The sequence below is a fragment of the Sciurus carolinensis genome, chromosome 2 (assembly GCF_902686445.1).
Source record: "Sciurus carolinensis chromosome 2, mSciCar1.2, whole genome shotgun sequence".
In the NCBI taxonomy this organism is placed as follows: Eukaryota; Metazoa; Chordata; class Mammalia; order Rodentia; family Sciuridae; genus Sciurus; species Sciurus carolinensis.
Window position 1 is genome coordinate 152,389,830 of NC_062214.1, and position 15,040 is coordinate 152,404,869.

Here is a 15,040-nt window from a genome sequence, read left to right on the forward strand (position 1 = left end):
TCTCGTTTGACTTCCTCATTTGTGAAACGGGGATAACCTTCTTCTCCTCACAGGGACATTGTGAGGATTTAAAGATGTCACATGAATAAAGTGCTTAGTGTAGTGCCTGGCACAGTGGGATTGCTCAATGAGTGAGTCCTTCACAGAGTAGCATATTACTTGTTCCTACACCCTTGGAGCTGTTTGTTCCTTTCATTAGGGTGCTGGGTGACTGAAATGAAAATGAAGAGTCTGCACCCCTTGTGGGCTTATATGACTTCTCCCTCCAGGGCATGAGACTCTTCTGCCTCACCCAAGCTCCTCTCTAGCTAGCACCTGAACCCAAGCAGGAATGGGGTTAAGTAGTATGGAACTTTGCCACTGCTAGAAAAATGTTTCAGCTCTACCAAGTGACCCTTTATTTCTACAAAGTATTAAGTTTGGATTTAGAAAATAGCGGTTTGTAGTTCAGGTGTAACAAATTGACTGTAGCAAAAGCAATTTAATCAACAGTTTTGTTTTTTACTTCATCATTTGTAAATATTTTTTTAAACAAAGAAAGTTTTTTTTTTCCTCTGGCAAGTATGGTTTATGGAATGTTGTCCTTCTGCATGTGGAGTAAATTTGGATCATTTTGAATTTTCTAGGAACTACACTAGGGGTTATTTTAAGTTATTTTAATCATCAAGCAAATATTAAGTATGAAAACAGAAAATTTTGGAAATAAAATCATGATAAATATAAGAGCCATTAAGAATTTGTGATAGAAATTTTGGCTAAGAGCATCTGTCTTTTATTTATTTATTTATTTATTTATTTATTTATTTATTTATTTATTATCTTTTGGTACCAGGGGCTTAACCCAGGGCGCTTAACCACTGAGTTACAACCCAGCTTTTTTATTTTTTATTTAGAGTCAAGGTCTTGCTAAGTTGCTTAGGGCCCTCACTAAGTTGCTAAGGCTGCTTTGAACTCTGAATCCTTTTGCCTCCACTCCCCAAACTGCAAGAGCATATGTCTTAACTAAGGCTAGAATGAACAACTCTTTCTAAAGAATATTTTAAACTTTCTTATACAATAGCAAACCATTGATACATTTAGGATCAAATTGCTGTTTTAATTTTATAGTTACATACAGAGTATAGTTTTAGATAGAACTTTTACTCTAAATAGCTCATACTGTGTAGCACTTTTTAAAGTTTCAGTTGCTCCTGAAAATTAAAAAACTTGAAAATTTCACAATCAGCTTAAACATAGCTTTAAAGACTCATACTGTGCAAATATAGAAAACTCAAGCTTGTTTTCATAGCAGTTAAGATTTTATAGTCACATCCTTATTTAATTATAGTTTTTAAACAAAAGCACTATATTTGCTTGATAGATGTTAAAGAGCTTTATCAGTAGGCTACAAATACCTGATTTAAACTAGCAGAACAATCATAATTATATAGGATACATGGAAGAAATGTACAGTATTATTTGGTCAACTGTCACTCAAAGTTACAACATAGTTTATTTTATGTACATTTAGTTCAAGGTTTGGAATTTTAACTATTTGCTGCATTTTGTCCAGACTGCTTTGTGTCCAATTAGGTCAAACTAAATATTAAGTACATCACACTAGGGCTGAAAGGTGCTCTAGAATAATAAAGTCTCAAATTTGTAGTATTTAGTACGACTTAAGATATTTGCTGTGTTCTCTTTTTTATCATTGTTTATTTAAGCTCATTTGTAAAGTAGAATTATGATAACATGGAACTCAAAATCCTGAGTGTTTTCAGTGAACATTGGAGATAATGTAGTCCCCATAGGACAGACATGAAGCTCTCATGTGATTGAATTAAGGTAGTTGTATACAAGGGGATGATAGTAGTTTCACCTTGGCAGATGTGACCTTTGGTGGTGCTTGTGGGTTTACATTGATATGTTTTTCCTAAATTTCTAAATAGCACATTTTTAAAATAGTTTGCTCAGTAAATTAGGGAGAAGTCTGTAGTCATGGAACACACAAAGGTGTAGAGGAGCCCTCAGGGAATTAGATTTCTGGCTTTCATTCATCAAACATTAACTGAGTGCTTACTATATATCCTGAATATTAAATAAGACACTGTCCTTGCTTCATTGAGTTCTGATGCTGCTTAAGCAACTGAACATGTACTACTCTGGTCTTAGATGACGTTGGTCTTTCCAGTGGGTAAAGTGCTTTAGGTTGGACACCATTTAATAATGAATGTGCAAAAGAGTGATAAGCCCATCTTTCTAATTGTAATTAGAATTATCATCAATTTAGAATTGTTTGTGTTTCAATTTTTAGGGCATCTTTTTATCAAGGTATTAATGGTCGTTAATTCAGAGTTAACTAATTTAAAACATAATAATTTAAACTAACTGGCATCACTGTCACTGAAGAAATGATTAAAAGTTTAATGCCTTTGAGAGGGGATATGCCACATGTAATGTATGTAGCTATAATTATAAACTATCATGTTGCACACATTTGTGTTTTATTTATTTATTTTAATATACATATGACTTGTGAATTGCTGCTTTTGCCACTACTAGTTACATGACTTTAAGCTGAGCTTTCTACTTCTATAAAATGAAGAAATTGTGCTGAGTAATCTTTTAAAGTCAATCCCAACTGTAATAAACTTTGGTGATTCTGAATTAAAAGAGGCAGATTCAGCAGAATTATTGCCCTCTCCCACCAACACTTCATTAACATTTGAGAAAGCATTAAAACTGTGTCTTTTAAATTTAGAATAGCTTTTCCATAGAATTCCAAATTAATATGGTTTTAAGATGGAATTATATACTGACTCAGAAAAGGACAAAGATATTAGATAATAACAGTGATTGGATGAAATAAATAAAAACTAGGCGGTCACTCATTGTTCAGTATATAAATAATTTGCTTATAGCATAAGAAGAAAACTCCTTGAAAAGATAACTTGCCCTGAACACACATTTCTCAAAAGAAGATACACAAATCATCAGTAGGTGTATGAAAAAACGCGTAGCATCACTGAGCATCAGGGAATGTAAATTGAAGCTACAATGAGATATCACCTCACCCGTTAGAATGATGCTTATCAAAAAGAGTAAAGTTAATGAGAGTTAACTCATTAGGGAATGCTTGCAGTTTGTTTCCATTGTGGAAAATAGTACAAGGCTCTTCAAAAAATTAAATATAGAGCTACCATATGGTCCAGCATATATATTATGGAAATATATCCAAATTAAATGAAATCAGTAGGTTAAAGAGACCTCTGTACTCTCATGTTCATTCATTGCAGCACTTTTCATAATAGGAAAGATGTAGAACCAACCTCAGTGTCCATCAGTGGTTGAATGGATAAAGAAAGTCACAATCACACACACACACATACACACACACGCCACAAAATGGAATACTGTTCAGCCATAAAAAGAAAAAAATTCTGTCATCCATAATGTTTATGAACCTGGAGGATATTATTATTATGTTAAATAAAATAAGCCAGGCTCACAGAAAGATAAGTACTGCATAGTATTATTTATATGTGGAAACTGAGAAATCTAACTCAAAGCAGCAGAGAGTAGAATAGTGGTTATCAGAGCATAGGGGTGAGTGGGGTTTGGAGAGATATTGGTCAAATGATACAAATAGTTACACAGTTACACAGGAGGAATAAATCCAAAAGCTGTATTATATAACATGGTGACTATTGTAAATGATATTGTATACTCAAAAATTGCTGAGCAGATTTTGTGTTCTCATAAAAAGTGAAGTAATTCATGTATTAATTATTGCAGTATGCCTATTCAATAATGTATACACATATCAAAGCAACATGTTTGCATGCTATAAATGTATAGTTTTTATTTGTCAATTTAAATGTATACATTATTTTTAAAAAAGAAAAAAAGATGCCTGTCAAATGAATACTTTTAGTAATCAGGGTAAGCTGTTCTAGGCACATTTTTTCATATCCATTTTTCATACACTTTGATTTGGGAGCCTTGCCCACTCATCATGAGATTTATGAGTCTTGCACAATATTGTATTAGTACTTGATTTTCATGTTGTAAAAAGTGATACTGTGGGGCTGGGGATATAGCTCAGTCAGTAGAGTGCTTGCCTCGCAAGCACAAGGCCCTGGGTTCAATCCCCAGCACCGCAAAAAAAAAAAAAAAAAAAAAAAAAAAAAAAAAAAAAAAAAAAAGTGATACTGTGATAATCTTTATGAAAATACAGCCACAGATTAAAGTGATTTCCACAAACCAACAGTTGTTTTGCTAATTGGACTAAGAACTAGTGTCACTTAGTCCTATCTAGGTATATATTTATAGTGTATTAAATTACCTGATTGTGGCTCACTGTGTGCACCTGGTTTAATTATTATCTCAAGTTGTGCCTTTTTCTCCTTTACAGGTTAAAATTCTGTGTCACCAGTTGCTGGTCCAGGTGTGTGACCTGCTCAGGCTAAAGGATTGTCACCTGTTTGGACTCAGTGTTATACAAAGTAAGTCTTAATCCTATCTCTGATTGATTTAGTCTATCCCTGAAGCAAATCAGGCATATAGTTATAAAACTGTGATTGTTAGAATATTCATAAACTGATCTTCATTCTTAAGTCTAAAATTTTTTAACCTCAACTACTATGTATTTTTTAGAAGAGTTGGGATTTTAGTCATGTGTTTATTATAGTTTCAACTAAAATTTGATCCTCTTTTGAGGATCCAGATTTTTTGCATTTACTCTCTTAATGTTTTAAGATTAAATATTTTTAAACTTTTTTTCTTTTGTACTGGAGGTTGAACCTAGGGACACTTTACCACTGAGCTACATCCCTAACCCTTTTTATTTTTTATTTTGGAGCAGGGTTTATTAAGTTGCTGAGGCAGATTTCTAATTTGTGATCCTCCTGTCTCAGCTTCCTGAGTTGCTGGGATTACAGGCATGTACCACCACACTTGGTTTACTGTCTTATGCTTTAATGAGCTATGCTTCATCTTTAATTCCTTGTATTGTGGGAATAGTTGGAGCTAGGAGCAAAGTACCCTAGGTACTTTTATAATCCATTTAATAATATTTGGTATTACAAAAGTATTTCAACAGTTTAATAGTGATCTTATTAATTGCATCTTATTTTCTGTCCCCCACCACACACATTTGTACTAGTCAGACCATATAACTCAAAACATAAGCTTATTCTCATCCATATTCTTTATGTGAGAAAAACTCAAATGAAGAATTCCATACAAGCTTTCCTTTCCTGTATCTCAGAGTTAAATTCTCAGGACCTATCTGCAGCCATTTTTTTGTTTTCTTCTTTCAAGTCATATTTTAAAATTTCTCTGATTTAGTCTTCTACATACTCAAAAATCTTTCATATCTTTGCTCATTTTGTCAAGAAGACTTTTTTTCATGAAATATATTTATTTATATTTTATATTTGGGCACAGGCATGGATTATTTTCTACTACTAGGATTGGTCTAAATTGTAAAGTTTAATATAGAACATGAAGAGACAGTCTACAAATGGGGGAAAATTTTTTCCACCTGCACCTCAGAGCATTAATCTCCAGGATATACAAAGAACTCAAAAAACTTAATACCAACCAGGCATGGTAGCACACGCCTATAATCTCAGGAAGCCGAGGCAGGTGTATCATGAGTTCAAAGCAAGCCTCAGCAAAAAAGCATGGTGCTAAGTGAGATCCTGTCTCTAAATAAAATATAAAATAGGGCTGGGAATGTGACTCAGTAGTTGAGTGCCTCTTAATTCAATCCCCAGTACCAAAACCAAAAAAACAAAAAACTTAACACCAAAAAAATCCAAGTCAAATGACCAATCAATAAATAGGCAAAGAAACTTAACAAACACTTGGCAGAAGAAGAAATATGAATGATCAACAAATACATGAGAAAAGTATTCAACATCACTAGCAATTAGAGAAATGCAAATTAAAACTACACTGAGATTTCATCTCACTCCAGTCAGAGTGGCAATTATCAAGAATACAAGCAACAGAAAATGTTGGTGAGGATGTAGGGAAAAGGTACACTCATACATTGCTGGTGGGATTGCAGATTGGTACAATCAGTCTGGAAAGCAGTATAGAGATTCCTCAGAAAACTTAGAATGGAACCACCATTTGACCCAGTCATCCCACTCCTGGGCATATACCCAAAGGACTTAAAATCAGCATACTACTGTGACACAGCCACATCAATGTTTACAGCAGCTCAATTCACAATAGCAAAGCTATGGAACCAACTTAGGTGCCTTTCAACAGATGAATGGGTAAAGAAGATGTACATAGACACAATGGAATATTACTCAGCCATAAAGAAGAACGAAATTACGGCATTTTCTGGAACTAGAGAATATCACGCTAAATGAAATAAACCAATCCCAGAAAAACAACAGCTGAATGTTCTCTCTGATATGCTGATGCTGACTCACAATAGGCACAGGGGAGGAAGGAGTAGAGGTTAACCGGATTGGACGGGAAGTATGGTGGGGAAGGAGGGGATGGGAATGGAGAGACAGTAGAATGAATTGGACATAACTTTCATGTGTTCGTATATAAATAGGACAACCAGTGTTAACTCCATATCATGTACAGCTAAAAAAATGGGAAATTATACTCCATGTATGTATGATATGTCAAAATACATTCTACGGTCCTGTATAACTAAAAAAGAACAAATTTAAAAAATTTTAAAAAGCTTTATATGCACCACGATCAAGTGGGGTTCATCCCAGAAATGCAAGATTGGTTCAACATCCGTAAATCAATAAATGTAATCCATCATGTCAGTAGACTTAAGGATAAGACTCATATGGTTATTTCAATTGACGCAGAAAAAGTGTTTGACAGAATACAACACCCCTTCGTGCTCAAAACACTAGAAAAAATAGGGATAGTAGGAACATACCTGAACATTGTAAAGGTTATTTATGCTAAGCCCACAGCCAACATCATTCTTAATGGAGAAAAACTGAAAGCATTTCCTTTAAAAATGGAAACAAGACAGGGATGCCCTCTTTCACCACTTCTATTCAACATCATACTTGAAATACTAGTGAGAGCAATTAGACGGACTAAAGAAATTAAAGGGATACGAATAGGAAGAGAGGAACTTAAGCTGTCACTATTTGCTGATGACATGATTCTCTATTTAAAGGATCCAAAAAACTCCTCCAGAAAACTTCTAGACCTCATAAATGAATTCAGCAAAATAGCGGTTATAAAATCAACATGCATAAATCTAAAGCATTTTTATACATAAGTGATGAAAGGGAAAGGGAAATGACGTAAACGATTCCATTCACAATAGCCTCAAAAAAAAAAAAAAAAAACTTGGGAATCAATCTAACCAAAGAGGTAAAAGATCTCTACAATAAAAACTACAGAACATTGAAGAAAGAAATTGAAGAAGACCTTAGAAGATGGAAAGATCTCCCATGTTCTTGGATAGGCAGAATTAATATTATCAAAATGGCCATACTACCAAAGTGCTATACAGATTTAATGCAATTCCAATTAAAATCCCTATGACATTTCTCATAGAAACAGAAAAAGCAATCATGAAATTCATATGGAAGAACAAAAGACCCAGAATAGCCAAAGCAATCCTGGGCAGGAAGAGTGAAGTAGAGGGTACTGTAGGAGGTATCACAATACCAGACTTTTAAACTCTACTACAAAGCAATAGTAACAAAAACAGCATGGTACTGGCACCAAAATAGACACGTAGATCAATGGTACAGGATAGAAGACATGGAGACATACCCACTTAAGTGCAGTAACCTCATACTAGACAAGGGTGCCAAGAACTTACAATGGAGAAAAGATAGCCTGTTCAACAAATGGTGCTGGGAAAACTGGAAATCCATATGCAGTAAAATGAAATTAAACTCCCTCCTATCTCTCACCCTTTACACAACTCAACTCAAAATGGATCAGGGATCTGGGAATTAGACCTGAGACCCTTCACCAAATGGAAGAAAAAGTAGACCTGAATCTCCATCATGTTGACTTAGGACCAGACTTCCTTAACAATACCCCATAGTGCAAGAAATAAAAGCAAGAATCAATAAATGGGATAGATTCAAACTAAAAACTTTTTTCTCAGCACAGGAAACAATCAATAATGTGAAAAGAGAACCTACAGAGTGGAAAAACAAATCTTTTTCACACATATTTCAGACAGAGCACTCATCTCCAAAGTTTATAAAGAACTTAAAAAACTTTACACCCAAAATACAAAGAACCCAATCAATAAATGGGCTAAGGAAATGGGCAGATGCTTCACAGAAGAAGATATATAGATGATCAACAAATATATGAAAAAGTGCTCATCATCCCTAGTAATTAGAGAAATGCAAATTAAAACCACCCTAAGATTTCATCTAACTCCAATTAGAATGGCTTTTATCAAGAACACAAGCAATAATAAGTGTTGGTGTGGATGTAGGGAAAAAGACACACTCATACATTGCTGGTGGAGTTGCAAATTGGTACAGCCACTCTGGAAAGCAGTATGGAGATTCCTCAGAAAGCTTGGAATGGACCCACCATTTGACCCAGCTATCCCACTCCTCAGTTTATACCCAGAGGACTTAAAATTAGCATACTACAGTGATGCAGACAACATCAATGTTCATAGCAGCTGAGTTCACAATAGCTAGATTATGGAACCAACCTAGATGCCCTTCAATTGATGAATGGATAAAGAAACTGTGGTGTATATATACACAATGAAATATTACTCAGCCATAAAGAAGATTAAAATTATGGCATTTGCTGGTAAATGGATAAGTTGGAAAATATCACGCTAAGTGAGATAGGCCAAGCCCAAAAAACCAAAGTCTGAATGTTTTCTCTGATAAGTGCATGACAATATATAACAATGAGGGGGGGGGTGATGGGGGAAAGAGAAGAATGAAGGAACTTTGGATGGCGTAGAGGAAAAAGGGGTGGGAGGTGGTGAGGTTATAAAAACAGTAGAATGAAATAGACAGTATTACCCTATATATATATATGATTACATGAATGGCATGAATATACATTGTGTACAATCATAGAAATGAATAGTTGTACCTCATTTGTGTCAAAATGTGTCTGTAAAAATAAAATATTTTAATAAAAAAACAGCTTTATATGTATATTTTCACACACACACACACACACACACACACACACACGCGTGACAGGAATTGAATCCCCTGGTGCTTAAGAGTAAGCCACATCCCCAGCCCTTTTTTATTTTTTATTTTGAGGCAGTGCCTCACTGAGTTGCAGAGGCTAGCCTTAAACTTGTGATCCTCCTGCCTCTGCCTCCTGAGTCACTGAGATTACATGCATGCTCCACAACAGCCAGCATCAGTACCTTTAAATGTTTATGTTCTTCACGTTAGAAAGTGCATCATGATCAACTGATAAACCAGGTCCTTTCTCCTCCAAAACATGAACTGTTTTCAGTTACCTTTTTTGGAGAGGTCAAAGAACGTGGTTCAGGGATCTCCTCAGGGTTCTGTGAATCAGCCATTTGCTCTTCTGTTCTTCCTGTGGTGGTCAGAGCAATTAAAACACAAACAGTAAGTTCCATACTTGTGTTAGTTAATACCTCTGTCATCTTTCAAGGAAGGGCCTAAGATCAATAAGATGCCCTATGGATTTTTATTGTTTTATGCTCAAAGTTAATTCTTCTCACTAAACTACAGCCAGATTGTTGATCAATGTTGTTCAGCAAATCAGTCCAAGAAAGCCAATTTACAGCTCCCTTAGATTTCAAAACAAGCACTTTAAAGACATCTTCTTTAAAGGTGAAGGAACAAAGGAATGGGCATCAGATGGTCCAGTTCTAATGCTGGTTCCACCACTAACTAGCTGTATGACTTTGGACACACCATTTGACTTCTCTCATTGTCAGTTTTTCACATGTCAAATAGAGCTTACTGCCCCACCAACTTTGTAGTATTGGTGTGTGCTTGAGAAATTATTTTATAAGCTTCATTTTGTAGAGTACTTTAAGATTCACAGCGGTTAAGCAGGAAGTATAGAGAGTTCCCACATACTCCCTGAACCAGACACACACACACACACACACACACAAAGAGCTTCCCCCACTATCAGCATCTGCACCAGAGTGATACACATTACAATCAATGAACCTATACTGACACATTCTTAGCATCCAAAGTCCATTGATAACATTTGGGTTCACCCCTGTTGGTTTATGTTCTGAGTTTCGACAAATGGCATGAAACTACTATTCAGTATACAGGATAGTTTTACTGCCCTAAATACTCTCACACATTTTTAGATTGGTATCTGAAATTCTCCTTGTAAGTCAAATAACAAAGGATATAATTTCTGGAGTACTTCAACCGTTAACATTTTAAAATACAACTATTATAACACTCTAGGGCCTTCTAAATACCAGGAATCTAAATTCCAAGTTTTGTACTTTTGTTTTGAAAATAATTTCCGATTTATGGAAATGTTGCACGAATACTACAAAGAATTCCCGTATCTCCTTCATTTACATTCCCCAAAGGACAGCATTTTACTGCATCTGTTCCTTCCATTCACCCATCTCTTTCTCTAATGCTATGTACTACAAACAAGAACATTCTCTTCTATAACTACAGTGTAAATGTTATAATCAGAAAATTAACACTAATACTAAATGGATTTAATTTTGTCTATTGTCCTAGTCATAGTCATTATAGGCAAAGAATCTAGGACTGTGAGATACATCCAGTTTTCATGTCTCAAGTTTTCTTTATTCTGGAACAGTTCTGCAATCTTTCCTTGTCTTTTATGACTTTGGCATTGAAGAGTGCAGTCAGATTACTTTGCAGAATGTCCTTTAATTTGAGTTTGCTTGATGTTTCCTCGTGACTGATTCAGATTATGTATTTTGGGGGTGGGAATACCAGATGTATGATGTGTTCTTCTCGGTGTCATATCAGAAGACACAAATTACCTATTTATCTTTTTACTGGTGATATTAACTTTGGTCACAAATTACTCCACATATTTTTCTCCACACATGAGTTCATATTAACACTCGTAATTCTAACCTATTTCCATGAGATTCATTTCAGTTCTTCCTCTTTCCATTATTTGTAAACTGTTCCTCCAATAATGAGAAACCCAGCTTACTCATTCAGTCATTTACCAGTTTATTACAAAGAATACAGATGAAGAGACACACATAGAGTGAGGTTGGGAGAAGGGGTACAGAGTTTCTACACCTTCTCTGAGAGCAAAATTCTCTAGGAACCTCCACCTTTCAACTTTTCAGAAATTCTAGAATTCTTAAGTTAAAAACTCTAGTCAAGATACAGTGGTAGATTAAAAACATTATATGTGCTCCCATGGTGTCGTCTCACTGCTATTCATTATGTTGCTACTTCTGATAGGATACACACCAAACATAAATTAGATTCAACAGGAAGATTGTCTGGTCTTGCCACTTTTTTTTGACCAGTAGAGAAAAAGAGATGGGAGATAGTATTACTAACCTGATAACTGGATTTAAGTAACCTCCCCCTTTGTTGACTCTGGGACCACTTCTTCATCCTTTTCATTCAAATCAGATGATATAATACTCCATTTATAGTCAGAGTAGTTTTATTCTTCTTATTCTCCGACATTTTTCCAGGTGAACCTCACTATTTAGCCAGGAATCAGTAGTGTAGTCAAACTTGTTTATTCTGGGAGTAAAGAGACCACTTCCCTTCCAACATGAGTATTTTAATGCAGAACATTTCAAGAGGAATTGGTTTGTGAAAAATATAAATAAAACTTTGTACAAAATAGGAGTGCTTAAGACTTTTCTTGTGGAATATATTTGTCTTTTAAAGAATCTCTTTCAGAGAAGTGGAGAATTTATAACCAGCTTGTTTTCACATGTGTATTCATTTTTACATAGTTTTAGCAGTCTTATTTTCTATTCACCTGATAAACAAGAACCCCTTGAAGGAATATTTTTGGCATTCATACTTGTTTTTCATAAGATTCTTCTCTTTTCACAAAATCAATCCCAAAGGCAATACAAGAAAACACAGCATGGCAAGTTTATCATTTTGTTTTAATGCAGGAAATATAGGGAATTATTCTTAAAGACTATTCTTGACAAAGTGACTTCAGACTCCTCACTTGGAAATGTGCTGTCATTAATAATTTCTAATTTATTACATAGCAATTAAAATGGTTTTTCTACCCTATTTCATTATTTTGCACCTACGGGAACAGTTTTCTATGAGCCAAACAAAAGCATGTTTTTCTAAGACTAAGTAACACCCACAGTGTTGGAACTTAGATGAAGTTATAATGACCCTAGAAACTAAGCAAAAGCAGAAATTCAAAACTAGTTTTTTATAAATGTTAAATATTACAACTATATTTTATTAGTATGAATTTTGTACTGCAGAAGTGAAATAACTTATAATCTCATTAATACATAGCCCGTAGTATCTTTTAGTATCTTGTTGAGTTTTCTTGGTAGTATATAAATTCAGAGTACATTCACAAATCTGGAGAATTATTTTAAAAAGTTGTTTCTTTGAATATTCTTTTCTTTTAAATATCTCTTCCTTCGCATCGTCTTCTTTTTTTACTATGCAGATAATGAACATGTATACATGGAGCTGTCACAAAAGCTTTATAAATACTGTCCAAAAGAATGGAAGAAGGAGGCCAGCAAGGTACGACAATACGAAGTCACTTGGGTGAGATTTTACTTATGAGCAAAATTATTTTGATTTTTAAAAAAAATGTTTATTTGACTGTTAAATATTATCAAAAAATCATAAGTAATACTTTTTAGAAAATGGAAAAAAGGGAATTATACATTCTAAAATATTACATTAATCAAGTATGAATAACAGATTCTTCATGGCTGTTTAATAATGTTGAACAATAACTTTTTAGTAATCTTGGGATACTGCTTTGAAGTAAAAAGATGGAAAAATGATGTGCTTCTTTTCCATGACTTTGTTGTCAAAACTTGTTTTTAAAGTTACTATTAATTTTTAAATCTGTTACCGTAAGGAATTCCACAAAAACCACGCGGGGCATGGGAAATCACATAAGGGAGTTTATTAAGCAAACAGAGTGTCTCCCTGTTTGCAGGGTAAGAGAGAAAATGAGAGGAAAAGAAAGGGAAAGAGAAAGGGCATGAGCTAGAAAGAGTGGAAGAGCGAGGAGGAGAAAGAAAGTGAGTCGGGGGGAGAGAAAAGCAAGAGAGAAAAGATGGCGGGGTCGCTACCCTAAAGCAGTTGAATTCCGCCAGGCTAACAGGGGACCAATAACGGAGAAGGATACTTGCAAGCTGACTGATGAACCAATAGTTAGCTAGAATGTTCACAGACTGACAGTAGTTGGGGGGGAGGGAAATGACTGCAACAGAAAGGGTGGGGAGAGCAGCTTTGTACATTACAAGCACAGCTAGCAGTCTTTTTCTAAATGGGGACGTAAATCATTAAGAAGGTGGTAAGTTGTGTTTAGGATCTTACATAGCAGAAAGTTTAAATCATGTGTCTTACTTGATTTGAGTTTAGTCAGGGGCCAAGTGGGGCCTGAGATTTTAGGGCAGTATCTGTCAGGGAATCCCCAATATTCTTGAATCGTTGTTTCCTGTCCAAAATATCTTTCCACCTTTGTGACAAGGAAAGACCTTTTCTGCCAGGTAGCACTTACCTGGTATTTTAGGGTAAATAGAGGTACAAAGGCACAGTGGCAATTCTGTCATCCCTTTTATGTCTGGGGAAGCAGAATTGAGAAGAATAGGAACAGGTGGGGGAACATATTCCTCAGGAGGAAGTACAGCATAGCAGATAGGGCATGTTGGTCCTGTTGCATAGGTTTGTTCCTCATGGAGGCAAAAATGATGGGGCCTGCTTTGATACATGCATCAAACTGATAGTTCCAGGAGGGAGAAAGGTATTGCTGACAGGAACATAGTGGAAAAGGACTGTGACACATTGTCCCAGAACTTAATAAGACACAAGTTATTACAAGAAGCAGCAGATGTCCTCTACTAGGCTTACCACACTTAAGTTAAATATGGCTAGAGCAACCCTCTGTATTTGATTCCTTTCGCTTGGAGCTGTTTTGGCTGGACCTATGGAAAACAGCACAGACAGTAATATCATCATTCTCAGTGAAACAGGGTTCCATTGCAACTATAGGTCCCAGGTTCCCTTGTTGAATTCCTCAAACCTTCTGCCGTGTGTTGACCAGTCAGCTTCCAGGTTTTAGACTAGAGAAGGGCTGTAGTTTCCTCAGGTCTCATTAGTGGGCAGGTTGGCATCTGTGGTGGGTGAAGCCGAGCTGTCACAGTGTGGCCTCTGGTGTGTTGCTCTGAGTGGGTTTCTGGAGTTAGCTTCAGATGTCCAAGTAGGGAATTTCTCAGTAGCAACTGCCTTTTTAACTCGAGAGTAATGTATCCATGTGCCTATTCCTTGTGGAGGATTTAGCCCAATTCTCACAGGAATTTGGGTGACAGTTCTCACTCCAGAGGCGTAGGCCTTCTGGCTGAGGCCGTGCTGCCTGAGGTCTTCTGTTTGCTTAATAAACTCCCTTATGTGATTTCCCGTGTCCGACGTGGTTTTCGTGGGATTCCTTACAATTACTACACTTGCATTTGATCTTTTGTTTTCATACTGTTGCCTTTATTTAGTAAACATTAATTCCATTTATATGGGAGAACATTCACAGGAAATTTATGTTGAGTTTCCAGGATCACCCTAGTAAGTCAGGAATAAAATTGCTGTGTCTAATCCCAGATGCTCCAATTCATAGTTAAGAATTCTTGGGATAAACTGGAAGGCTACTTCAAAGCCAGTGACAGAATAAAGAAGATGAATGTCTAAATAAACAAACAGCATATTAGAATTTGGTATGTGGAATGTCAAGGGAATAAGAGAACATTTGTAATAAGGAGCAAATGGTCACCACAGGCGACAGAGCTGAGCCAGGAGCTGAATCTCAGCTAGAAATTTCTATGGCATTTATTTTTATCTTCCCTTATGTTGTCGTTGGCATTACTGTG

The 15,040-nt window shown here is 35.6% G+C and overlaps 1 protein-coding gene across 3 annotated transcripts in view; it reads left to right on the forward strand.

The window, feature by feature from the left end:
* Frmd6 (FERM domain containing 6) overlaps positions 1 to 15,040 on the forward strand; it is a 254,837-nt gene that overhangs the window by 207,736 nt on the left and 32,061 nt on the right. For 2 of the 3 annotated variants that reach the window (XM_047540498.1, XM_047540497.1), the window contains 2 exons: positions 4,394 to 4,484; positions 12,613 to 12,716. In XM_047540498.1, the coding sequence (XP_047396454.1) occupies positions 4,394 to 4,484; positions 12,613 to 12,716 (195 nt within the window). The remainder of the gene's footprint in view (positions 1 to 4,393; positions 4,485 to 12,612; positions 12,717 to 15,040) is intronic. The other variant, XM_047540499.1, reaches the window with a different exon arrangement.